The following is a 25,682-nucleotide window of genomic DNA, read 5'->3' as shown; positions in this document are numbered from 1 at the left end:
AACCACCCGTAAAGCCTCCAGAAAGCAAACTAACACCAAAAGCTCTTTGTGATTACACAACTAGAAAATTTTAAATAAGTTACGCTTCTCAGCTGAGCCAATAACTGATACAGATGCTGTCTGAATCCTAGATCTCCCCCATGACAAAGAACTAATTTAATTTAAAAATTAAGAATAAAATTTTCAAAAACATTTAAGAGACTAAGGAGCATACGATTCATTGAAAGTCAACAGGATTTAGGCTCCTAGATCACTTAACTCCTTAATGCTGGCCTTAATCTAATTTATATCAAATGAGTCAAAAATTCTCTTGCTAACAGCAGTTGGCCAACAAAGTTTCTCCCATCACCTTCAAAATCTATTTTCAAGAGAAATGTAACCTTTGATATGAATGTATTCATAATAAATTCTCACAATAGTTTTAATATTTAATGTACAGATTTCTAGATTCTGATATTTTACTTCATACTTTTTCCTTCAAGTTACTCCCTTCATTTCATATTTTCCCCTTCCCACATCAGATTTCCATTTTAAACATGTTTTAAATGAACTAGTTCTAACAACGTAATTATAATTTTGTTCATAAAGCCTGGTTTCTTTCCACACATCTGGGTATCCATCAAACTTGACTGGTAACCCGTATGCAACTGACAGTTTACCTAAGTAGAATATCTAAGGAGTTTATAGGACTAAAATGTGTATTAAAATGTGATCCAACACCACTGCTATTAGATCCAACAGTATATAGCATTCAGCAGTATTTGTTTTATTCAGTGTATTTAATTTCTCATTCAAACAACTGAGAGAGGTTCCTCTGCAAAGCAACCTCAAATTCTGTGTTATAACACAAAGATAAGTTTGCTTGTCCAATTGAGTGTTTACATCTATCACTTCCCTCTTCAAAGAAATCAGCAAGCACTAGAGACTTCATAAAAGGCAACTAAACAAAGCTATGGTGAAAGGTTGAACTTCAAAGTCCAATCTTAGAAACTTCTAATAGTGTATCACATTATCTAGGCATCTATTATCTAGGTTCAGAGATCATTTTTGTTCTCGTTTTAAACATCTGGTTATTTTCATGACGACTCTACTGGGCAATAATCATTTGGCTCTACTCAGGTTATAATGGCCCAGTCAAACACAGACATACCACAGTTCAACTACAAAGAAAGCAGATTTGAGAACATTAATGTTATTTTAAAGTCAGTACAATTGTGGAAGAAGCAGTTAACATTTGGTAAGCAGATAGTTGTCAAAAGTGTCTACTGGATGAACTGAAAAAGAATGTTGCCAGCAAAAAGAGAGAAAGTAGCCGTGGGATGGCAATAATCATATTTCTTGCATTTTCACTAGTGATAGTTTTTCACAATTGTCCAACTACATGCCCATTATACTTTCAATTTCCAACTTTAAATGTTATCATACTGACACTCAGATATACCAAAACAGCTATTTATCTTATAATCATAGAAAAACACCAATTAATGAACTCAAATGCACCACTAAAATGCTTAAGTTTTATGCCATGCATTCCACTTAGGAAACTGGTCATTAGTAAATATTAATTTAAGCCAAATTCCATTTGCATCTCCCATTTATAGTTTAACTTGATATCTGAATAAAAATAAGATTTTCAATTAGACTAATGGCTGTAACTCTACAGAACAAGTGTACTAAAAAAAAAAAAACACACACTTCCCCAAATCAAAGTATCTGAAATTTCCAGACAGCCTTATGGATGTCCTTTGCACTAATATCTCATTCTACAAGTTATGAAACTGGCAGCCTTAGAGACATAATGCTCTGCTCCATAGACAATGGCTCCTCTCCCTAAGGGATGGCATGCTATCTAGCTCTAAAGGAGTCTTGTACGTCTAACATGGTCTCTTTACTGTGATGCAGTGCAGTCAAGGTGAGGCTCATTTGTTTTTAGATGTCATGTTTTCTGGTTAAATGCATCAGGGACTACAATGATTCCAAAGCATAAACAAACTGTTTTATGAATTCCATGACACGTTAACATGCTCTCAAGTGTCTGAAAGTCAGATCTTTCCTTGGTTTCCTAGAGGTGTGTACAGAGTTTACTGAGGTCTATACAATGTATTTAAAGAACAGCTGCCAATATAGTAGATCAAAAGATGTAAACTTTGAATTAAATGGACAAGAAGTGAGGATCTAAACAGTCAAAATGATTAGAGAACATTGGAGACCATAGTTTTCACAATATATTCAGTACAAAGAATACCATGGTGGTACAGGACGAGTTCAAGGTCATTAAGATGAAAGGATTCTTTTCCAAATGCCCTTATAAAAGTGTTTATTAGCCAAACCGGGTCAACCCAACGGGTCTAACTTATATTTGTATTTATGAATAGGTCAACCATGACTGATGATTTTGGATCTTAAAAAGGCTTGACCAAAGGAATAAAAATCATGAATTCCACAGATTAAGTGTAAGAATTAGCACCAGGATTTGGGTACACTGTTCTACTGTAATTACAAGCCTGTCCTTGGCTTTTTCATCGGTAGATTATTTGAGAGGCCTGGACTTCGTAGCATTCTGTTCCAGTAGACTGAAGATTCACATCAGAAGTCACATGCATGCCATCAAAGATGCCAGATAAATTTCTTATAAGGATTCCTAATTCTCAAGTTTCATATTATACAATTACATGACTGACTTGTTAAATTTTACACAGCATCCTCATTCAAAATTTGTTTTCCTGCAGTCTGCTTACATTGTAAGCTATATGACCACTTCTCTATATTAATTAGTTTGATTTGTGTGTCATACTGGCAAGACTTCTCAGTGTAGGTAAAATGGAGACTGACTTTCAACTGCTACAAGCAGAGACACTTGAAAAGTTGTATCTGTATCTGAATAGTTAAAGCAATTAGCTGGAACAGGCGCAATTAGCTGGAACAGGCTAAAATTTACATCTAAGCTAGAATGGATATCTGTACACTATCAGGTGGGAGATCTTATGAGAATGGTATGATTTTTGCTAATTTTTAGTTTTATGTAAAACACTTTTGGGGGTACACTTTAACATATATAATTAATTAAGATTCATTTTAAGGATTCTCAGTTAATTTAAATCTCTTCATCAAGATGATCTTAAGATTTCATGACCTGAATTTGTACATTAGTATGGTAACCTGTAAGAAGAAATCTGTTATTAATACAAGCACCACGTAAGATCGACAACTCCGAGTTACATTTGAACCATGCTACCTTTCATCAATCTAAAAAGGTAAGATAAAGAGGTCTCAAATTTAAAGGTAGTTGAAAATTAGTCTACTTAAGTTGTAGAAATAACAAGTTATCTGGCACTATTAGTGCTTTGGCTTCTCATTTTTATAGCAAAAGGGTTTTAGAGGGTAAAACATCCAAAAGCATTTTTTTAAATTAAGTGCATGAAAGCCCAAACAGAAAAAACTTGAAATATGATCATGAAGTAATGAATTCAGGGACAATGTATTCCTGAAGTTTAACTCATTAACTTTATATATACACTTATGTGCTGCTGAATATGGAGAAACATAGAAATACCTGCCTTGGGTTTCTAAATTCTTTACTTTTATTTGCTATGTTACTATGTAATATATTTTAAATGGTACAAACAGATCCATCTCCTTTTACTGAATGGACTGTCCCATAATCTTGAGAAAAGATTGTATTTAGAGGGCACGTTAAGAATATTATGAACTGTATTTAGTATGCACTAAAATTTGAATGCAATTCCTGAGCAAGACACCATTCATTTACTGTGATAAGTACCCTTTAATGACTTAAACAAATACCACAGCATAAATTTACTGCTTATTTGCTGAAAAAGTGAATTTTAAGAGACTAACAGAATCACTAATATTACGTACCTGACATGAACACTACAGAATTTTGAACGTTTCCTTTTATTCCAGGTTTAACAGACCAGCCACTGGAACCAAGAAACAGTACCCAGGTACAACCCTTTTAAAAAAGAAACAAAGAAGTTTGTTTAAAAGATCAAAAGCTATCTAAGAAATTCCACCTACGCTTCTGCCATAGGACTATCTAAATGTATATTTCTTTAAACATAACTTTTTAGTGACTGCATATTAAAGTTCTCATCTAAAGTATAAAACAAGCACATGGAGAGTAACATCATAGTACAAAATTAGAAATAATAAATGTAAATAAATTCTTTGAAGAACCTTAAATGTTCATGCTCTTCAAAAGACAGCTAGGCCCCGAGACACTTCTTGTAATTAGTGTGTACATTGGTTATTCAGTTTTTGATGCCATGTTTAAAATCTACAATATGCCTAGGTGAACTTGTTTTTATTTAAATTTAGAATGCAGAATACAAATGATTTACAAAATTCAGTACATTTTTTCACTTAGGAAAAAGGGTAAATGAAATAGGAAGTTTTCGAAGTAAAGTGATGAGCTTTTTCACCAAATTTCAGTCAAGATTGTTATAGATGAATTCACCTTTTAAGCTATTAGAACAAAATTAATTTGACAGAATGCCTAAACACACTTTACATTAAATTTTAAAACGGGGCATTTTTTTGCATCTTATACCTACATTAAGACATACCATTTAAAATCCAAATAATTTTGTAGCGCACCCCATTCAATTTAATAAGACTTGCAAAACAAAGGTCACTTTTACCTTTTCTAGTAAAGCACAGCAGTAGACAATTAAACATAAACCCCCAAGAATGAGAAAGTAACTGAAAGTGGTAATGATACTGTGTAAAACTTAGAACAACCCATTCTTACCTAAAAAAAATTGTCTGTACAATCCTCCTGGAAGCCAGTCAGCCATCAAGTAGGTAAACATTTATGGAGTTCTATCTTAAAAAAAAAAAAGAAAAAACACACAAATGTTACTGTTTTGCTCTAAAAAAAGGTTGTAAAAATTACTTGTAAAAATATAAAAAGAACAGCAATTTTTAAGAGAGTACTGAGTTAATATTAAATCAAGACAGTATTTGTCATATATGTTATTATAATCTCTGTGGCAACAAAAATATTGGTGTTTTTACATCTGAAGAGACAGACTGATGATGGGGTGGGATTATGAAACATCACATGCACAGTCCATATTTTTTGCATGAGAAGAGGTAAATTGACTGTCCCTCTCCCATTATTTTTACCACTACCAGACCATTAACCATAAAGATGAGATCAAAACTGTAACATATATTTCATAAAGCAAAAGCAAGTAGTATTTTTATAGTTTCCCTCAATACTCTCCTTTACTCCATAAAATGCAAAAGCCCTTACAAGCTTTACAAAATTTAGCAATACAAAGTTAAATAAAATCCCCACTATCAACAAACTATGATGTTAAAATGGCTGTCGTCATCTTCTGTGAATTTTTAGCCACAAGTTATTTGATCTCTCCAAGTGAGATATCAGCTTTTCCCTTTAGAGTACAGTTTTTAAAACTTGCAGCATCTTTGACCTTTAATCAGTCCCCAAGCATTGCTCTTTAACACTACAAACACCACCAAGTTTGCCTTTCCTCAAAAGGCTTAACTTAACTGGTTGGCAGTTATTCATCCCCAATATTCCCCAGCCTAGTAAAAGCTTCACAGATAATTCTATGAAGAGTCAGTATTTTAAAGTCACGCATATTACACACTGAGGACTCCTACGAGTAAATTCAATTCTCAGTACCTGCTAATATAAATGGAATGCAAATCCTTTAAAGTTTAAAAAAAACGGTTTAGCAATTTTGTTTTCAAAACCAATTTAACTATTGAAGCTGAAACAGCATTTGAAGGAAAAACAACTGAAGCTTTTTTTTTTTAAAAAAAGTCATTGTGCTAAAAATACAGCAGACTTTCACCTAGAACTTTCTTTTCAGCAAACTGTCATACCCTAATACTGCAGAGATGTAACTGTAGTTATAAAACCATTACAATTCAAACCTAAAATGAAGATACACAAATTTGTGTGCAAGATTAACAATCATGTTTTTAAACATAAACATTTCTAAAAATATCCAAGTTTCATTTTCATAATACCCAATTCACATTTACAAGGAATATCATGAAACTGTAGATTTACCTTTCAACTGTTGTATTTGAGAAAGAGCACAAAGACTTTAAAATATTCTTCTATGACTCAACACTAGATAAATTACAATAAATATGGCTACATACCATCTCCAATTAATACAAGAGTAGCTACTTTATTTACCTTGTAATATTCTACAGTAACTTTTTATAGATTTGGTATTTGAACATTATCTTAAAACATGTGAGTAATCATTAAATATGTGAGCAAATATGAAGCAAACACTAAATATTCCATTTAAACTTTTCCTTTTAAATGAGTGTGATAACTAGTATTGAACACAAGCTCTAAATTATAAAAACAGCTACACTTGAACAATGATCAAAATGCTATGCAAATAACCGCAGCCTGAGTAGCAGAAAAATGCACAAATTAAATACCAAATACAAAATGACACTTTAGCAAAGGTGTTTTAGTAACTACATATTTCAGTGTCATTTGCAATTAGTTACTTTCACATATTATTCATTTTAAGAAACCAATTTTCCTTCTGCAGAGCAGTCTAATTCACGACTGTAATTTTTTTTAAACTTTAAACTGTAGAGTTGGCATAAACAAGGCTGTTTTAGAAGATTTCTAAGTTTATATAATGCCAGTTTAACCACAACACTACACTGCGCTTAAATCTCAGACTTTTGTTTAAAGCTCTGTCTCCAAACTATTTTTTAGATAAATTAAAAATTTAATTGATCGTTTCAATAAAGTACTGAAGCTCTCTCTTCTGCAGCCTGCTTTCGCTCACGGGTGCAGAAAGAGTTAAAAGCCAACACCCCACAAAAAAAACCAAGTTTTATTTTTAAGAAACAGACATGGCGTCTTTGTTCTTACAAACTAGGGAGAGTAGATCCCCTTTTCAGCAGCAAGGGGCAATAAATGTTCTTTAAAGAACTATTTTTGGACCTTAGGACTTGGGGCTAAACATATAGTAAAGTCTACAGCCCCACTCCTCGTTAGTGTTGCACTGGAGTTAGTAACTGGTCTGCAAATGCCCCCTTGCCATGGTGCACCGGAGACGGACTGGGGTGCGCCCCCTCTCCAGTAGTCCTGCACTAGGGCCCAGGGACTGGTTTGCAGCCCCCCCGCCCTTAGTACTCCCTGTGGGGACTAGGAGCCAGGGCCCCCTTAATGCTGCACGGGAGGGGAGCTCTGCATGCCGAGTCTTTAGGGAGCTCGCAGAGCCATGGGCTCCCTCCGGCTCTGCAGCACCCCGCGGCCCCCCAGCGCGAGAGACGCCCCCCTCACCGAAAAGGGGCTGCAGCGTTGGAGGGTGCTCGCTCCAGGCTCTCCTAGCCCAGGGCGGAGGGGAAGGGGGGGGCAGGAATCTCCCCTCCCCCTCCCGGCTCCAAGGACATTTTGTTTTTCCTCTCAAGGACAAAGAACAATGCGGCGCAGAGACGGAACCACTCACCAGCAATGCGGAGCCCGGCGGCGGCCCGGAGCGTCGGGCGCCGTTTCCCCGCCTCACCCTGCCTGCGGCGGCGTAGGGCTCGCCGCCCGCCCGCCGAGCTCGAGGCGCCGACAGAGATTCGCAGCTCGGCGCCATCGCCCTCCGCCCGCCCGCAGCCCCGTACGGAGCGCTCGGCTCGCCGCTCTCCGTCTCCCCGGAACCCCTGAGTGCCGGGCCCGAAGTGGCCCGCGAGGCCGGTGCCCAGGTGCCTCCCCGACTCCGGCGACCCGAGCGGCGGCCGAACCACCTGGGAGCCTGGTTGCGGCTGCCTCCCCGGCCATCTTGTGCGGTGTGTGTGAGAGAGAGTCTGTCTCTCCTGTCTTCTCTCAACTCCTTCCTCCCCTCCCCCCGCACAACATGGCCGCCCGAGTCAGGACTCACTGCGGCGGGGAAGGGGCTGGGCCTGCGCTTCTACCCCCTGCCTACCGCTCATTCCCCCCCCTTCCTGCCTTCTGCGCGTGCGCCAACCACTGCTCTCCGCCGGCCCCGATGCTCCCGCCCCTCCGGGCCCGGCGCGCGCCGCTACCATTGGCTGCGCTCCTCCCTCCTTCCTCCTCCCATCCTGGGCCCGCGCGCAACTCAGCCGCCGCTTGCTTATTGGCCGCCGCTTCTCACTGGTCTTTCCACCCTACCCGCCCCACCGCAACCTCAACGGTCGCAGCGCAGTGTGGTGAGCGCGAGCCGCGTCTGCCGCTCCCTATTGGCTCCGCTCCTTCTCTCGCTCCTCCTCCCGTCACCCACGGCCTCGCGCGGGTCCTGTGCCCCTCGCCGAAGCCCGACCCAGGCTCTGCTTGGGGGAAGGGTGGGACGCATGTGAGCAATTGCGGTGCTGCTACATCCTGGGAAATTTCCCAGAACCTGGGGAACTTCGGAGTCAAATGGGTCAGCTTGGGAAATGGGGAATTTTCGTTCACAACCTAAACAATGCCGGGAAAGGTTTCAGAGGAGCAGCCCTGTTAGTCTGTATTCGCAAAAAGAAAAGGAGGACTTGTGGCACCTTGAAAAATTTCACAAAAAGTAAAAGACTCCCCAAGCCTCAAAAATCCTGGGACGCTTTCTTAAAAAGTAGTAAGTAAAATATTTGTGCTGCTTTTAAATTTCCCTCAAAATGTGTTCAATTCGATTGGCGAATATTTGTCACGTGATTTTCATAAGCGGGCTATGCTGCTCTCCTATTGGTGCTTCAGCGTACTGTATCATGACGGCACAAGTGAAGTGACAAGCCTGCACACATGCACTCACAACAAACCAACCTCAGCAACAGCTGGCTGGCGGGTAATGAGGGGATGGTTATCAAATGTATCTTCTAGGCAAGGTTCCTTCCAATAATTAAATATATTGCAATACTTACTGATTATGATTAGTTTCTTGATCTGTCATTAAATCTCTAAAATTTTGTATTTCGTGCTTGCAGTTGCACAGAGAATGTGGACCAGAGCGTTGGGCTGTTCCTAAATTTGTAACAGCACCTTCCTCCAGGCAAATATTAAATATCTTTGCCTACTGTGTTAGGTAATAATATATAATATGTTCCTTTCTTTGATTTAAATATAAATTGAAATATACATTATACTAATTATGGCATTCCATTATTTCAGATATCTCTTTCCATTTTTTATCTATGTAAAAAATGAATAAAGAGACCTGTAAGGCTGGTGAGAAGATGAAGAGGACTGCAGGAGTAGACAAAGATCCGTCCACATCAAAATGAAAACAACGGGATAGCACTGCCAACAGAGTATTGAAGACTCGGGGTGAACTTCCACCAAAAGAGAAGCCATCTACTTTCAAAAAAGCCTTTCAAGACTCGTGGCTTCAAGAAGGTAAATACAAAGACTGCTGCAGAAAGCAGAAAACAATAGTTTTTTAGCTTATTACAAATGTTGTGATGTAAAAATCCAGGCAGGTACTAGTGAGTTAGATAAGAACGCTAATGGTAAAAAACATAAAAGGTTCAGACGGTATCTAATAAGAAGAAAATTGATGATATGTTTAATAAACAAGATTGTGAAATTAAAAAAGCACAAAAATTTGAAAAGCAAGTTAAAAATGCAGAGATTAGAATGGCCTGTTACTTTGCTGCACACAATGTCAGTATTCAATCTGAAGAACGCTTCACTGAAGTAGTTATTTCCCTGATTCCAAAATTGCTGAGGCTGTAACAATAAAGAAAGATAAATGTACTGCTATAATTAGCAACGTTTTGGCACAAACTGAGACTGAGGAACTTGTAGAAAAATTGAAAGTTAATGAATTTAGTGTATTTGTGGATGAATCTCCTTCAGGGAATAAATATGACAACCATAACACTCAATTCTAGTGTAGTTATAAGGTCAGCTTTGAAAGCAAAGCAAGAGAAATGTTCTAATTTTGTAATTACTATTAAGCACTTGTATTTACATTGTAAAAATATGTACAGTAAAAATGACAGTGATAAAACTAGTAAAAATATTAATGATGGTAATAATGTTCCTACTGACGACTCAGACTATGAGTCAGCAAATGGATAAAACTCAGAGATTATAATAATAAGGAAAATTATATAAAAGAGTGTTATTTGTTCTTTCTGTTTGCTTTTTTATAATCATATGTTTACTTTCAAAGTAACTTTAATGTACAGTACACTGCAGGGCACATGCTGTACTTATTAATACTTTTGTTTTTAAAATAGTGAAATTTGTGTAAAATACATTGTTTTTTATTATTTCAATCCTACTCCTCATGTGTTAAATATTTTATTTACTGTATAAGTAACATAAGTTTAAAATTGAAAAACATGTCTATATGTGTAAAAATTATAATAAATGTGAAATATCTCGAACGAATAAGAATAAGTTGGATATAATATATAATATATATTATATAGTTATTTAAAACACACATATTACGTTCCTTTGAGATTTTGAAATAAAAAACTTTATCTGGGAATTTTTCACCAGTTTTGGGAAATTTTTAGTGCTAAGTTGGGAAAAGTTGGCATTATGATATAGAAGTTGTGACTGGTCGGCCTGTGGAGTGCTCTGGACACAGGGTTCAATGTTACCGGCTAAAAAACACCTCCGGACCTGCTCCTACCTCGGTCATCGCCCCCAATCCTGGTCCGTGCCACAAAACCACCTCAATCCCTGACCCAGTCCAGACAGTGCCACCAAAACCACCTCCCAGCACAACCCAGCCTTTTCCCCCAACCCTGGCCAGTGCCACCGAAACCACCTCAAGCCCCAACCTGGGCATCCCCCCCTTACCCTGGCCAGTCCCACCAAAATCACCTCACACCCCAGGCATTGCCCCCTACCTTGGCCAGTGCCATTGGAACCACCTCAGGCATCACCCTCTACCCCAGCCAGTGTCACCAAAACCAGCTCGTGCCCCACCCCAGGCATCACTCCATACCCTGGCCAGTGCCATCAGATCTACCTCATGCCCCAGCCTAGGCATCGCCTCCTACTCCAGCCAGTGCCACTGAAACCATCTCATAGCCCAGCCCAAGCATTGCCCGCAACCACAGCCACTACTACTGAAATCATCTCACGCCCCAGCCTGGGTATCACTCCCTACCCTGGCCAGTGACACCAAAACAACCTTGTGCTCCCTACCCTGGCCAGTGCCACTGAAACTGCCTTGTGCCCCACCCCAGGCACCACCCTCTACAGCCCCCCAGTGCCACTGGAATCACCTCACATGCCAGGCATCGTCCCCTACCTGACCCGTGTCACCAAAACTACCTCACGTGCCAGCCCAGTCCAGGCATTGCCCCTTACCCTAGCCAGTGCCACTGAAACCACCTCACACCCCGGCCCAGACATTGCCCTGTACCCCAGCCAGTGCCACTGAAAAACGACCTTGTGCCAGACAGCACCCCTTACCCCAACCAGTGCCACTGAATCCATATCGCAGCCTGAGCCAGGCTTCATCTACCCTGGCCAGTGTCACCAAAACCACCTCATGTGACAACCCAGGCATTGCCTCCTACCCTGGCCAGTGCCACTAAAACCGCATCCTGCCCTGCCTCAGGCATCACCTCCTACCCCAACCAGTACCACCGGAACCACCTCATGCCCCAGGCATTGCCCCCTACCCTGACCAGTGCCACCCAAACCATCTCACTCATGCACCAGCCCAGCCTTGGGATTGCCGCCTCCCCAGCCAGTGCCACCAAAGCCACCTTGTTTCCCAGCTCTGCTTGGGCATCACCCCTTACCCTGGCCAGTGCCATGGAAACCACCTCACACTCCAACCCAGCCTGGCCATTACCCCCTACCCTCACCAGTGCCACCAAAACCATCTTGTGCCCTTGCCTGCCCTGGGTATCACTCCCGCTCTCCCAGAATTTGGTCCATGGATATTCTAACTATTTTGCATGTGAGTAGCTTTGTCCCTTATCTTGTACGGGTGCCCTCAGTGTTGTGAACTTTATTCTTTCATTTCTTATTTATTCCTAAATCACCTCCAAAGACTTTACAAGTGAAAGAAAATTAACAATAAAAAAATTAAAAGAGCTTCTTTGCTCCTCACCTCAAAAAATGTCTACACTAATTTATATTTCCATCCTTATTGCAAACTATTACGATTTCCCTAATGTAAGCACAGTATTGACAGTTGCAAGTGTTCAAAAATTATAAATCCAGCCCCTCAGTATCATGACATTGTTTTAAAAATCATGAAATTAAAAAGCACCCAGGATTTTTTTTATTTCCCCTCTTATTTTTGACCCTTTGGGGGTACACATGCATTATATTTTCAAGTTACTGTGAGAGCTGGAAACTTACTTTTTTAATGAAAGCTGAGATTGTCATGTATGCATGTGACTCCAGGAGCTGAGGTTTTAAGAAAACCATAAAATGTCACAAGAATTTGGATAAAATCATGAATTGACAACATGGAAAACGGTAAGGGCCAGATCCTCAACCTGTGTAAATGGTTAGTGAAATGTCCCATTTCACATATACTCAGCACCTTCATTTTGAAGTACAATTGGACAAGATGGCTGTCTATTGTTTACTCCCAATTCTGATATCAGCTCTTTATGTCTAAAAAGTGGTAGGTGGGACTCTCCCTTTCATCTGGCTGGAGATGGGCAGACCTTACATTGAAGCAGCTGGTTAGGAAATCGGTGTCGTCCCCCTCACCAAACATGCCTGGCTCATTCTATGGCCAAGTGTTATGCAAATCAGACTAGAAGATCACAATGATCCCTTCTGGCCTCACAATCCTGCTGCGTCCAGATCACTTTCCTTTTAAATTCCTCTTCTGTGGCCTTGTGTTTTTTTAAATCTCCCATCCATCACCATGTTCCTGTGCTTCTGTCTTCCTGGAAGGCAAAGCAGCAATAATCAAGTGGGTAATCCCCCAGCCAGGCTTTAGTCCTAACAATAGAAGCCTAAATCCTGGCCTTCCATTGAGTTCGGTTTTCCCTCTACCCCTCACATACACACCTGTCTGTTTAATTAGCCATTCCTCTATCTGCCCAATTCGACCCATACCTGTATTCAGCTATTCCTCTGCGCACCCACTATACCTGGGTTTAGCTACCTCTTCTTCAACGTATGCATCCCCAAATCACACAGCACTCAGTTACATCTATGTTCAACTACCCTGTCCACTGATATCCCCCCTTAAGTGGGTTGCTGTACTGCTATCTCCCGCACTGCGTCAGTCACGATATTCCCCTTTACCAGGCATGAAATACCAGAAAATATATAAGCATGCTATAATGAGCATGTACGTACTTTAGCTGCCCAGTTTGTTTGACATACAGGATTTTTTCTTTCTTTGTGCTTTTTCAGCCATTTAAAATTGTTTCAAGTTCTGTCACGTTCACAAAGTGAGATGGCTCATCCTCCATTTTGTGTAAGGAGGATGTAACAAGAACACCACCGATGCTAAAGAAGATTATGGAAGGTTCTGGGGGTGGGGGGCGGGGGAACTGTAGGGCCTTGAGATTTCATTGCTTTCAATGGTACCCCAGCAGTTCTATGACAGTTGGAATTTGGGCAGTTGGAGGCCAACTATGATTTCTTAAGTATCAGGCTCCTTAAACCTAGGAGCAGGAGGAATCTGGTTGGCTGGGAGGGTGTCAGATCACTCTTCACTAACAGGTCCTTGAGGATGGAAAGATTCTGATCTGAGAGGAGTATTTCCTTCTGAACAGATTGGATGGGCAGCGCCTCAGAGGTGACAGAGGAAAGCAAGATGGGGTTCTTTCTTGAAAGAGGGAAAGGACGGGGTGCAACGGCTTGCTTTATAGTTTTCAGAATAGCAGCCGTGTTAGTCTGTATTCGCAAAAAGAAAAGGAGTACTTGTGGCACCTTAGAGACTAACCAATTTATTTGAGCATAAGATGAAGTGAGCTGTAGCTCACGAAAGCTTATGCTCAAATAAATTGGTTAGTCTTTAAGGTGCCACAAGTCCTCCTTTTCTTTTTGCTTTATAGCGTGAAAGAAGGTCAGATGTGCTCCCTGGTTGGGTAGAAGAGTGGATATTACTGTTTCTTGGTGGGAAAATATAGCAAAAGGATTGTTCTTTACAGATAGAAGAGTAGAAAGTCAGCTTTCTGGTGAACATGGACGGCAGAAAGTCTGCTCTGTGGTTTTGTAAACCAGGGCCCCAAACCTGCAAATTTTAGTGCCACTGAACTCAATGGAACTTCTCGTGTGCATGTAGTTATTCGTATCTGAAAGTGTTTGCAGGGTTGGAACCTAGATGTTTACTTCCTGGTAGAACATCAATAGGAAAGGAAAAGAAGAGAAAAGACAACAGGCTAAAAAATATCCAGGCTAAAACAAGAATAAAACAAAAATAGGACACACAAGAGTTTTTATTTACATATTTATTTGTAGCCAGGTTTGAGGGATGCAACATCCCAGTAAGACTAATATCAGGAATTCTAGGGTTCATCTTCTAGTCTCTCTCATTTCCATTATTTATTTTGGGGCATTTTGGTACTTCCTAGAAAATTGTTTATTATACATTTATTTAAATTGTGATGGCATACAGTAAATTTGAGCAACTGAAGTGAGTGCAAACATTTTAAAAATTCACAAAAGCTTACATTTCCACATTGCAACCATAAAAAAAAGCCACTTACCACATTGCTGCTACATGTGACCAAAAACTGAACTACGGAGAGCATGAACAGGAAGTGATACACTCTATAACTTTTAACTTACAGTGGATGGCAAGAATGGGACCTAAATTCCACTGAAACTTCCTTAAAGTATGTGACACTTCTCTTTCTGAGTTAATTTTTAAAATCAATTATTGAAAAAATACAGTTGGTGTTTTATACGTTGTTTTAGATTTAAACTGAAAAGCAGAAACCCTAAAATTTAGTGAGGAAAGAACAACTATTTATGTATTTAATTATTAGTTTCTTCTCTGTGCCAGCCCTGGTGCAGGTTACAGCATCTTGGGGGCTGCTCTAACTTGCATTAGCTGCATACAATCTCTGTTTCATGTATTGCATGCTGGGTAATAACATAAGAGAACTCCATGTTTCAAAAACTACACTGGGTCTTTATTAAGAGAACTATTTACAGACCACCTGCAAGTGTAGTCAGCATTCAAGTCATGCAAACATACTGACTTCCTGGTACCCTTTCCAAATTCTTCCCTCCTGCAACTGGTGCTCTTTCCTCCAAGCTCCATGCAGATTGTTACCTCTTTCCTTTTAATTTTTTGTTATTGTGTCTTTTGTGCCAGTGTTTGCTGACTTGCTGGGGACAGAGGTTACTAACACATAGCCCACCCTAGGGACATGGCCTTTACTGCCAGGCCATCATGCCGCAGAATTTCAGTGGCATTATAGAGACAGTCCCCTATGTCAATGTGGGCAACCACAAACCATGACACATATTGTTGAGGACTGCAAAATGACTCAACTTACTGGAGGTCTTTGTGCCTTGAACATCGTTGATAAGAACGTTGTGGCTTGTCTTGACCGAATTGCATACACCAAATAAATAAGGGCTCATAGTCCTTCAAGTATGCTGGTCTTTGAACCAGTCTCCAATTTCTTGTTTGTGTTATCTCTGGGTGGGAGGATGGGGAGGAGAGTTACTTCCAGCCTGTGGCTGCCTTCATTCTGCTGGTCCTCTGTATTGCTCATAATCCTTGTTTCTTCCGATTCCTACATTAGGCCAGCTGATACTTGAAGCTCTTTCTAAGTCCTCCTGGTCCTAGCCTTGCGCCATGTGTCTGAGAATACTGACTGTCGGTCACTACTACACAAATTTCTTCAGTTTTGTCTCCACCACTGTCCTGGGTCTGTAGCTACCTCATGTGATCTGTATCCCACTGATGCTTGGACAATTGCCTTTTACCACTGCTTTGTGTGGCTATGTGCTGGTTGGACTCTGGCCTGCTCACTTGGCTCATTTGTTGTAGCGAGCCATCTGCTTAGCTTGGCATTTTCTTAATAGCTTCTGTGTAATGTTCATCAGCTCTCCACTGGGTTACAACAGTCTATCCCATAATGGGAAGCAGAGTTTTGGTTCTCTGGCGCATCACTCCCAATGCTGGACTACTATCTAGTGCCTGGGACGATATGTTGTGATGGTCCAACATCACGGTAGGGATCTCTTCCTGTCTATTTTGCCTTTGTCATAAGTCTCTTGTCTGTCTTTACTGTTGACTCTACTTTCCTGTTGGACCCCTTCACATCCTTTGGTCTGGGCATTTCCTTAACAATGCTCAGATTTTCAGGTTCCAGTCAGAGTCTCTCAGAAGTCACCAGATGTCCAGTGTAGGGGATATGTAAATGAGTGGCCTCATCCTGGACACACTCCCCATGTGGCCTTGGGGCAGTCCTGCAAGTGGCCCCTCACCTTGGTTTCCTTTTTGGGTCCCCAGTAATTCCATATGAGTTTATCCTCCAGTCCATCATAGATTATTAACAATATAGTGCAAATATAGTGCAAAAGTCCATAACCAAAAGCCCCAAAACATAGTCCCTATCACCCCCAGTGTGTGTGGTCTTTAAAACCCATTCTTGTATGTGGCATTCACTACTTCATTGCCAGTGTTTGACCCTAATACAGATCTTTTTAACACATTGGCTGCTGTTCATCCAGTAGGTTGACTCAAAAGAACAACTGAATTTGCCTCCCTGGGTGGTATATCTACGTGACCAAATTGAAGTGCCCACATGCGCCTCTTGCTCTGTGGAGGGCTATCAGTATGTATGCAGGTGTCATGTGTTTGAGGGGATCCCTCCTATATGTGTGCCCAGGAGGAGAAGTACAACTGCAGAATAGGTCAAAAGGACCAGCTTCTTCTATCTCATCGATTCCAGTGCAGTTATCAAAGTGGAAAATTCCGTGAAAAGAGTAACCTATAATATGAATGGACAATATTGTGCAGCAACTAATTAAACAAGTTATAACTGCTGGGGAAACTAGATGTGCAGTCACCACTCCAAACTTCATTTTAAACTTGTATTAAAACATTATGATTTGGCAGACAGTTATCACTCCAGTTTCCATTTTTGGAACATTGCCGTAATGAACAGTCATTCAGACTATGGCTGTGTACCCGATAAGTTACATAAAGATGGAGTATGGAGGATCCAATAAAGTTTCCTATTTTTCAGGTTCATCAAGCCCCTGAAAGAGTATAAATTAAATCAGGAGCTACTCTTTGATGTGTTCCACCAAATTTCCCTTCCATCTTTGTTTCTAATGGCCTCCACAATGTAACATTGTAAGTACGCAAAATGGAAGGTTGTAAATATAACAATGCAGAAAACCACTTTATTCTACTTATTTTATCCTTATACTTATGTATCCGCCAGTTGTCTGTATTAACTAAAGCTCATATGTGTGTGTTCCACCAATTTTATCTTTTTAATTAACTCTAAATAGCTGCCTGAAAAAGAACGTATCTGTGACAAATGCATAATTGTACCCCAAAACATCATCAATTATGTTAATTGATCAGGCTATACCAGCTTTGTTTTCACCACACCTGGACTCTGTCAGTCCTCATCTGTCCCCACGGCCTCTGAGGCCAGGCTGATGGCACAGGCATTCACACCTAGCAGTACTTGCCAAAAGGTGTGGCAAAGATTTTCCAGTGGCTGGATGGCTCATGTAGCTCAATATGCCAGAACCCATACTTGACATCACAAACACTGAACACTTTTGCTGTGGATAAATTAGATAGTATGTCTCCAGTCATTAGTGACTTCTTTTCAATGCTCTGATAAGTGGTTTTGGGTCAATGCAGCTTCTCAGTTTAGCTGAAGGTTTTCTCACCACTGCTAGGCTGCTGATCCACTCTGTGCTAGTATCAGCAATTCTAATGCCTCTTCTTTACAGGCTTGCCAGTTCCCTCTTCAGTGGCTCTATACGGTCTATTGGAACCAACTATTCTGGTAGTCTCATGGGCTGCACATGGATGTCTATTTCTAACTTCATCTTGCTGTCTAGATGTCTATCTCCCTGAAATATGTCCTTATATTCTCTTAGAATGTTGGACATGGCCCATGGTGACCATTCTCCTTCCTCTCTCACATTGGGGTATTCTGGTGTACTGTGATCAGATCCCTGGCTTGCATTCCTCTGCTGCCCTACAGTGGGTGGCACTCCTGTGTGTCTACTACTATAAAATCCAAACGATAATCTCTCTTGTTTTTGCCCACTGGCCTTAGAATGGTTTTATTATACATCACGAGCATTTGGTCACATTTCTCCAGCCTAATATTTCTGCTTATCAGTGTTGCTGGGATTACGCTGTAGTTGGCTCCACAATCCAGCTGGAATCAAACTGATCGTTGTTCTGATGGCATAGTTGCAAATACGACAGTTGAATGGCTGGCAGCCTTCTTTTGCAGTGCCTGTACATTGAGAGGCTTTGGATCTGCTAGAGCAGGGATTGGCAACCTTTGGCCCGCGGCCCGCCAGGGAAAGCTGCTGGCAGGCCAGGCCAGTTTGTTTACCTGCCGCATCCACAGGTTCGGCCGATCGCAGCTCCTACTGGCCGTGGTTCGCTGCTCCAGGCCAATGGGGGCTTCGGGAAGCGGCATGGGCCAAGGGATGTGCTGGCCGCCCTTCCTGCAGCCCCCATTGGCCTGGGACGGCGAACCGCGGCTAGTAGGAGCTGCAATCAGCCAATCCTTCACACGCTGCAGGTAAACAAACCGGCCCGGCCCGCTGGCAACTTTTCCTGGTGTACCACATGCCAGAGGTTGCCGATCCCTGTGCTAGAGTCACACTGCAGATATTCTCCTTTTCATTGGATGTCTCTACATCCTCAGTCACTTCATGTACTGCTGCTTTTTTCTTTCTAAGGTAGCTGCGGCATTGGGATGCAAAGTGGTTCTGTTTCCAACACCCCTTGCATTGTGGCACATAGGCTTTCTTTCTGTCTCTGATGTTGCTTTCCACAGCAAATACATTGAACCATGATGCCTGCATTCTCAATCACTTTGCCTCTTTCCTGTATCCTGGGTTCCTTTATCTTGAGACTGTGTACTTCTTCCGTACTAGTGGCTGATGTTATTTTGATCCTTTCCCTGGCAGTTCAACTGCCTTTGCTGTTTGGAGGCCATTTCTCTAAGGGTTAGCTCTGTATCTCTCAAGAATCTCTCCCACAAGTTGGAATTACATGTCCACAAAAAAATCCTGTCTTTATTTAGGGAATCTTTAATGTCTCTAGAGTTACATGTGGATGTCAGAGTTCTCAGCTCTGTAGCCTAAATATCTATTCCTCTTCTGCTTCTTGGTTTTGGGTAAAAAAAACCAGTATCCCGCTACAGTTTTATTCTGTCGGGGACCACAGTACTCAAATAGTTTTATCAGCTGTTCTGGTGTTTCAGGCATTACTCTTGGCAACAGCATCTTACTCACTTCTCATTTTTCTCCCCCCCTCCTCTATCAGAAAAGCTTTACCTTCATTTTTTATCTTTATTCCCCATGCAGAAAATGTTTAAACATTACTTAGTTCTTAGCAAGATAAAGGCTATGTTACATCCTTTATGCTGTATATTTATTTAGTTTTAGTTTTATTTTGTATTGCATTTGACTGTTTTTTCAGGTAGTGTATAAATATGCTACACCCTAACCAAATTAAAGTGATGAAGCTTGAACAAATGCACAAAAAAGTGAGTTGATGGGCCTGATTTACTACTCTATCACACCAATGTTACTCCATTGACTTTAGTGGAATTAATTCCAATTTACACCAGTGTAAATGAGGGAATAATCAGGCCCATGGTGCAAACTTCTCCATTCATTTTGAAACTTCTGTAAGAGATAAACCTACTTTGTCTGGAAGTTTGATTTTGTGGCCCAAATATTGCTCACTGTACTCACATGAGCAGTCCCACTGGAAACAGTGGCATGTGTAAGAGAATCAGGATTTGTCTCAATAGCTTTAATTTCTCTTATATGATGTGTAATTTTTGTCAGTGGACCAAAACCAAAACTCAAGACCTGCATGATCTTTAACTTGGGAGTTCAAGATTCACATCAGTTCTGAACTTTCACAGAGTTTGGGAAGATGGGATTCGGAATTTGTTTTAGCCACTATACAGTTTGTAAGCTCTTCTGGGCAGAGACCATGTCTTCTGTGTGTGACCAGAGGTGAAAGTAAGCTGGTATGCCCCGGTACGGCGTACTGGCAAGAGCCAGTGCGCCGTACCGGGGTGAATTGTCTTCCCCAGGTGCAATTTAAAGGGCCTACAGCTCCCAGCAGCGGCTGGAGCCCCCGGCCCTTTAAATTGCTGCCAGAGACCTGGAGAAGTGGCAGTGGGGTTCTGGGAACGATTTAAAGGGCCCAGGGTTCTGGCTGCCGCTACCGCCCAGGGCCCTTTAAACCGCTGCCAGAGCCCTCGGCTGCCACTGTTACCCCGGCGGGGGGAGGAGATGGGGAAGGAGGCACTTACTGGTACAGGGTGGGCCAGGGCTGGCTCTGACCCCCAGCCCCGCCCCTTCCGTCTGAGGCCCTGCTCCTTCCGGGGGCCAGAGCCAGCCCCAGCCCACCCCCATACCGGTAAGTCCCTAGACTTACTTTCACCCCTGTGTGTGACAGTCTAGTTCAACAGGGCTCTGATCCTGACTGAAGCCTCTAAGCACTGCCACAATATACATAAATAATAATAATAACAGTAAAGTTCAAAGTAACACTCAGATCTGTGTTGGGATTCAGATCCAGGCCTTTGATTCAGCCCATATATAAGTAAGGCAAATACAAAAACACACAAACTCACTAAGAATGTATATTTTTGTATAATATTTGTAAAATAAAGGAAATAACTTTTTTATTTTTATGTTTTAACACTGAAAACCAAGGCCAGGCTAATATGGTGAATTTACTAATATTTTTATTGTGCTCCTATTTGGAATTATAAACCTTTATAGCGACAACAAAAGCTTGGATCAAGAATAATCAGAAACACATTCTCATCAGGCAAATGCAGTTGGTGAACATGTGGTGGTGGTGGGGAGAACCTTTTCCAGTCTGCTAAACCAAACTTCAGTGGTTTTGCAGTTTATACAAAATGAAACTATTTAGCCTATGCAGCTCTGACTTTTCATATTCCCTTTTTCAAGAAAAAAAGCATTGGCAAATGAAAGTAATACGGTGTACCTGAAGTGAAAAAGGGGCCAAGAAATTTTAAAGGACTTAATTCTCTTTACCAAGTCCGGTGAAGGGAATCTGAGTGCTTAACTTGACAGTCACTGAATATCAAAAGCTGATATTATGCTGGCACCTGTGATCTAATGGATTGAGCTCAGGCCTGAGAGCCAAGACCTTCTGAGTTGTATCTTTGGCCCACTAACTTCTTTGCTTTAGTTTCACATCTGTAAAATAAGGGTAATAATACTTGTTTGCCTGCTGTTGTGAAGATTAGTTATGGGGCTGCTCCTTATGTGGAAGCCCCACTGATTTCCATAGAGATTATGTGATTTTAAAAAGCCCAATGCTTTTAAAACCCTTGAAAATGTGAAAAAAGAAAAGGAGTACTTGTGGCACCTTAGAGACTAGTCTCTAAGGTGCCACAAGTACTCCTTTTCTTTTTGCGAATACAGACTAACACAGCTGTTACTCTGAAACTTGAAAATGTGAAGTTCTCTGTTATTGCTAAAGGTTACCACATTCATATTAGCTACCTCTTTGCCATCTTAAAATACCATAAACAACAATAATACTGTCCTATATTCTGATCCTGCATTTGTTCAACACCTAAATCTGCTCCTGATTTCAGAGTGCAAGAAATTCAGGATAGGAACCCTAGCCCTTACTGAACTCTTATGATTCTGAAGTAATCTTAAATTTAAAACAAAGTTTGTGTTCTACGTTGAAATTACCTTTTATAATAAACCCCTGGTGCTTTGAACAACAAATCCATATCATTACCCAAAAACCTTTTGCCTCTATTACATGTAGGCAATGTTCTGCTGTCATTAGCAGATTGTGCATAAGTGCATATTAAACTTAAAATACTTTGTTTATAAAGTAAATGCAATTTTTGTGTTTTCTTCAAGACTAAACAGATATAAAAGGACAGGGATGGTAGGACAAATTTTGGTTCATCTTTCTTGGCAGTATCTAGTGATCTAGACATGATACCAATAGTGATATCTAGGTTCTACATGTCTCTTTACATGTGAAGAAATTGCTGCGAGTTTTGTTGCATAACTCTGAAATCAATTTTTAAATGATATACAATAAGTTGGTGGGCAGTTTCCCAGAAACCCTATTAATATCTCTGAGCTACAGCTTGAAAAGGCAAAGACTGTAACTTGCATTAAATGCTTTAGTTTTTATACAGTGTTGAAGTTTGTTGCCTTTAGGAGTTTACAGGATTGAAAATGTGGGAAAGCTGGACATATTGCTAAGGCTTTATGCATGTTCAGAAAGGAAGCATCTGCAAACAGAATCTTCTACCAACCCACCACCTCTATCTGTAAATACCTTTTGTAGAGTCATAGGAGTGTTCTGCTAAACTGGGAGAGGCTCGTTATTTTATCAAGAGTCCAAAGAGTACTTGGCAACGATAAGGGAACCATGCCCAATGTAGAGTTTCACATAAATATATTGTTCAGCCTGTCTGCCAAAATATCACACTCTTGGCAGTGTGGGGGCGAAGGACAGGAAAGGAGAGAACTCATAATTCTTTACAGAAACCTGAAGAAACTTACGTTTGTGAATATTTTGGAATTAATACCTTTATAGATTAGATGATAATTGACAACCATTAATTTTTCTAGTGAACTGAGCATCTTTTTCTAAATTCTTAGGTCTACATTTTCCTGATTAACATTAATGGAATTCCTGCAGATTTACACTAGGGTATGGGAAATGAGACTAGAACTTGGCTTGTTGGACCAAATTCATCCCTGGTGTAACTCACTGAAGCCAAGCTGAGATGAAGTCAGAAGAGTTACACTAGAGATGAATTTGGCCTTGAGGGCCAAAATCTGCCCTCACTTGCTCAGATGGAAATACAGAATCACTCTAGGTTCAGATTAGGAAAATTGGGGCACTAGTCACATCCCAAAGGGAACCCTTTGACTCTCCTAGGGGTGGCAGGATCAGAGATCACCCATACAACCATCTTCTGGCCTAGTGGCAGCCCAGCAGCATCTCCTCTCTTTGGGCAGGCTGGGCATCCTCTCTACCTGGATTACTGCTCCATGTGTTCACATAGCTGGGGTCTTTCCTAGAGAAGGGAGATCTCAGCCACCACCCAGATGAGCAGAGGACTCTATATGTTGGAATTCTTCACAGCACTCTTGTAGAGTCATGTTAGGGTGGTGGCAGTAAGCATCCCCCACACAAAGAATCTTCTGCTGTGGTGTTGTTGTCAGGGGTCCCCTAGAACAGTGGGTTTCAGAGTTATGATCCATTAAATTAAATGAGGAAGATCACACCTTTCAGAGTTGGTGTTTTAAACTGTAAGCAGACTCAAGCCAGGGATCACTGCATACATTATATTTGGATGATGTTTTCAAGGTTTTTTTTACAACCACGATGGCTTGAAACATATTAAAAAAAAGAAAACTGAGATTCTGTGCCACCATATGGTTCCAGGAGCCAAGGTGTGAGATATGTACCTATCCTTTTAATCCAGCCCTGAGTAATTCCATTTAAATCAATATAATCACTCCAGATTTGCCCTCATGTAGCTGTAAGAAAGTGGAATGTTGTCCTAAGAATTTGGAAGTGAATGAAATGAATTAAAAAATAAGTTTGTGTACCAATAGTTTGAAAATGCTTTTGTATAGTTATGAACTAACTTTGTCACTGGAAAGATGAGAGAATGCAAAAGCAGGGATTAGCCTGATTATACATAAAAGGGAAAGTAAGAAAGTGTGCATTTTTTGGGTACGCATGTGTGATTGTTCCAGTATTCCTTGTATGCTCCCTGAAGTTGCAATTTTCTTTACATAGATTTCTTAATAAGGGGCACAGACTTTTCATCGTGTCTCGAAATTAAATTATGCTATAGAGTTTCTTCTTGTCCTCCTCCTGATATTTGGCATTAAAACCTTTTGAAGAAGTAGGATGCTGGCTACTAAGAGGTAAAAATGTTTGACTGTGAAATATCTGTTAGTATGAATGAAGGTTCCTGAATAGATGCATTTTATTTTGCTCTACCTGCAGCTTTCTTGCAACAAAAGTTCCTCAGTGTTATAGCCTATATTTGAACACTCTGCCCCCAGAATACAAAGTAAAAAGGGCTATCAAGCATCTAAAAAAATGTGTGTACATTTGCCTTTGTAGGGAATAAGGTCAAACATGAGTGATTTGAAATCAACACAAACAAAAATGTTCCATTGGGACTTTCAAAGTGACTTCCCCCTCACCCTTTAAATTATTTAATTAACTACAGTACCACATTGCTGAATGACATATCAGATACTGATATTGTATATCCCGGAATAGGGTTTGTCCAACATGGATGAAGAGCGCTTTATTCAGTAGAGTTAAAAAAGGTTCAGGTTTCAGAGTAGCAGCCGTGTTAGTCTGTATTCGCAAAAGGAACAGGAGGACTTGTAGCACCTTCGAGACTAATTTATTTGAGCATAAGCTTTCGTGAGCTACAGCTCACTTATAAATTTGTTAGTCTCTAAGGTGCCACAAGTCCTCCTTTTCTTTTTTTAAGAAAATGTTCAGTTATCATAATGAAAAGTTAGAGCCAAAAGAGAGGTTGAAGATGACTGCTTTAAAAATGAAAAGCCAACTCAAATGATATTAATAGAATGTAATCTGGTAGGTAAGGAAGTGATTAAGATGCTTAAGAGGACACACTGGTAAAGTGGTTTAAATATGGAAAGCACAATAAAAATTTGAAATGTTATTGTTATAATGTCAGTATTACAAGATTCAGAGTAACAGCCGTGTTAGTCTGTATTCGCAAAAAGAAAAGGAGGACTTGTGGCATCTTAGAGACTAACCAATTTATTTGAGCATAAGCTTTCGTGAGCTACAGCTACAGTTGTAGCTCCCGAAAGCTTATACTCAAATAAATTGGTTAGTCTCTAAGGTGCCAGTATTACAAGAATAAACAACCAAAGATGTAAAGGAGAAGTAGGAAGTGCATGGGAGAGCTTGTGGACCATAAGTAGTCTGGGTAGACGCAGGTGCAACTTAAACCTGTTTATATCAGGGTTAAATTTGTTGCAGAGGCTTACTGGACCAGCAGAGTGTAAAGAGGGCAATCAAGAAGATAATGCCATTGTGGCAAAGTGATACCTTTTGATTTGTCTTCCTGCGGAGGCTGATGAGGAAATAACTACCTCAGAGTTACTTTTAACAGGCAGTAGCAGTGAAAAGAAGGCACTTAACTTGAGGGCTGGCGGAGAAATTAAGAAATTAATCTGCAACATTCATTCAGGCCAGATGACACTGAAGAGCAAAACGGCTGAGCCAAGAAAGGAACACTATATAGATTTCATTTACTGGGAGGAGGTATCTGATTTATTAATAAATAATAATAACCTTTTTCTAATCTTCCTATTCTGGGCTGTAGACAACATTGTCATAAGTTAAGCATATAGTTACATGAAAAATAAAACCAGCAGCTGTCCCTCACTCCAAAACCAGAAAATAACCAAATGGAAATGAAATCAACTGCAACAATATTCCCTATATCCATAAAACATCAGTGTTTACCATGCCTCTTTCACCATCAAAGCCTCGTTAAATAGGTGA

At 40.6% G+C, this 25,682-nt stretch overlaps 1 protein-coding gene across 6 annotated transcripts; it reads left to right on the top strand.

The window, feature by feature from the left end:
* The first annotated feature begins 7,074 nt into the window (after nt 1-7,074).
* LOC140895059 (uncharacterized) lies at nt 7,075-9,282 on the top strand. 6 transcript variants are annotated; one of them, XR_012154058.1, is made up of 3 exons: nt 7,075-7,812; nt 8,938-9,035; nt 9,122-9,282. XR_012154058.1 is itself a non-coding variant. In XM_073304231.1 (3 exons), exon 1 carries the CDS (start codon nt 7,257-7,259, stop codon nt 8,442-8,444), a length of 1,188 nt encoding a protein of 395 aa, XP_073160332.1. In that variant the 5' UTR covers nt 7,075-7,256; the 3' UTR covers nt 8,445-8,591; nt 8,938-9,035; nt 9,122-9,282. The 6 variants fall into 6 exon arrangements, 2 of the variants coding, with proteins under 2 accessions (XP_073160332.1, XP_073160331.1); XM_073304231.1 differs by having other exon boundaries at nt 7,075-8,591; XR_012154059.1 differs by lacking the exon at nt 7,075-7,812 and adding an exon at nt 8,618-8,798.
* Nucleotides 9,283-25,682: the final 16,400 nt, after the last annotated feature.

The sequence above is a fragment of the Lepidochelys kempii genome, chromosome 10 (assembly GCF_965140285.1).
Source record: "Lepidochelys kempii isolate rLepKem1 chromosome 10, rLepKem1.hap1, whole genome shotgun sequence".
Lineage (NCBI taxonomy): Eukaryota > Metazoa > Chordata > Testudines > Cheloniidae > Lepidochelys > Lepidochelys kempii.
This window is presented reverse-complemented; position numbering and strand designations above follow the sequence as displayed.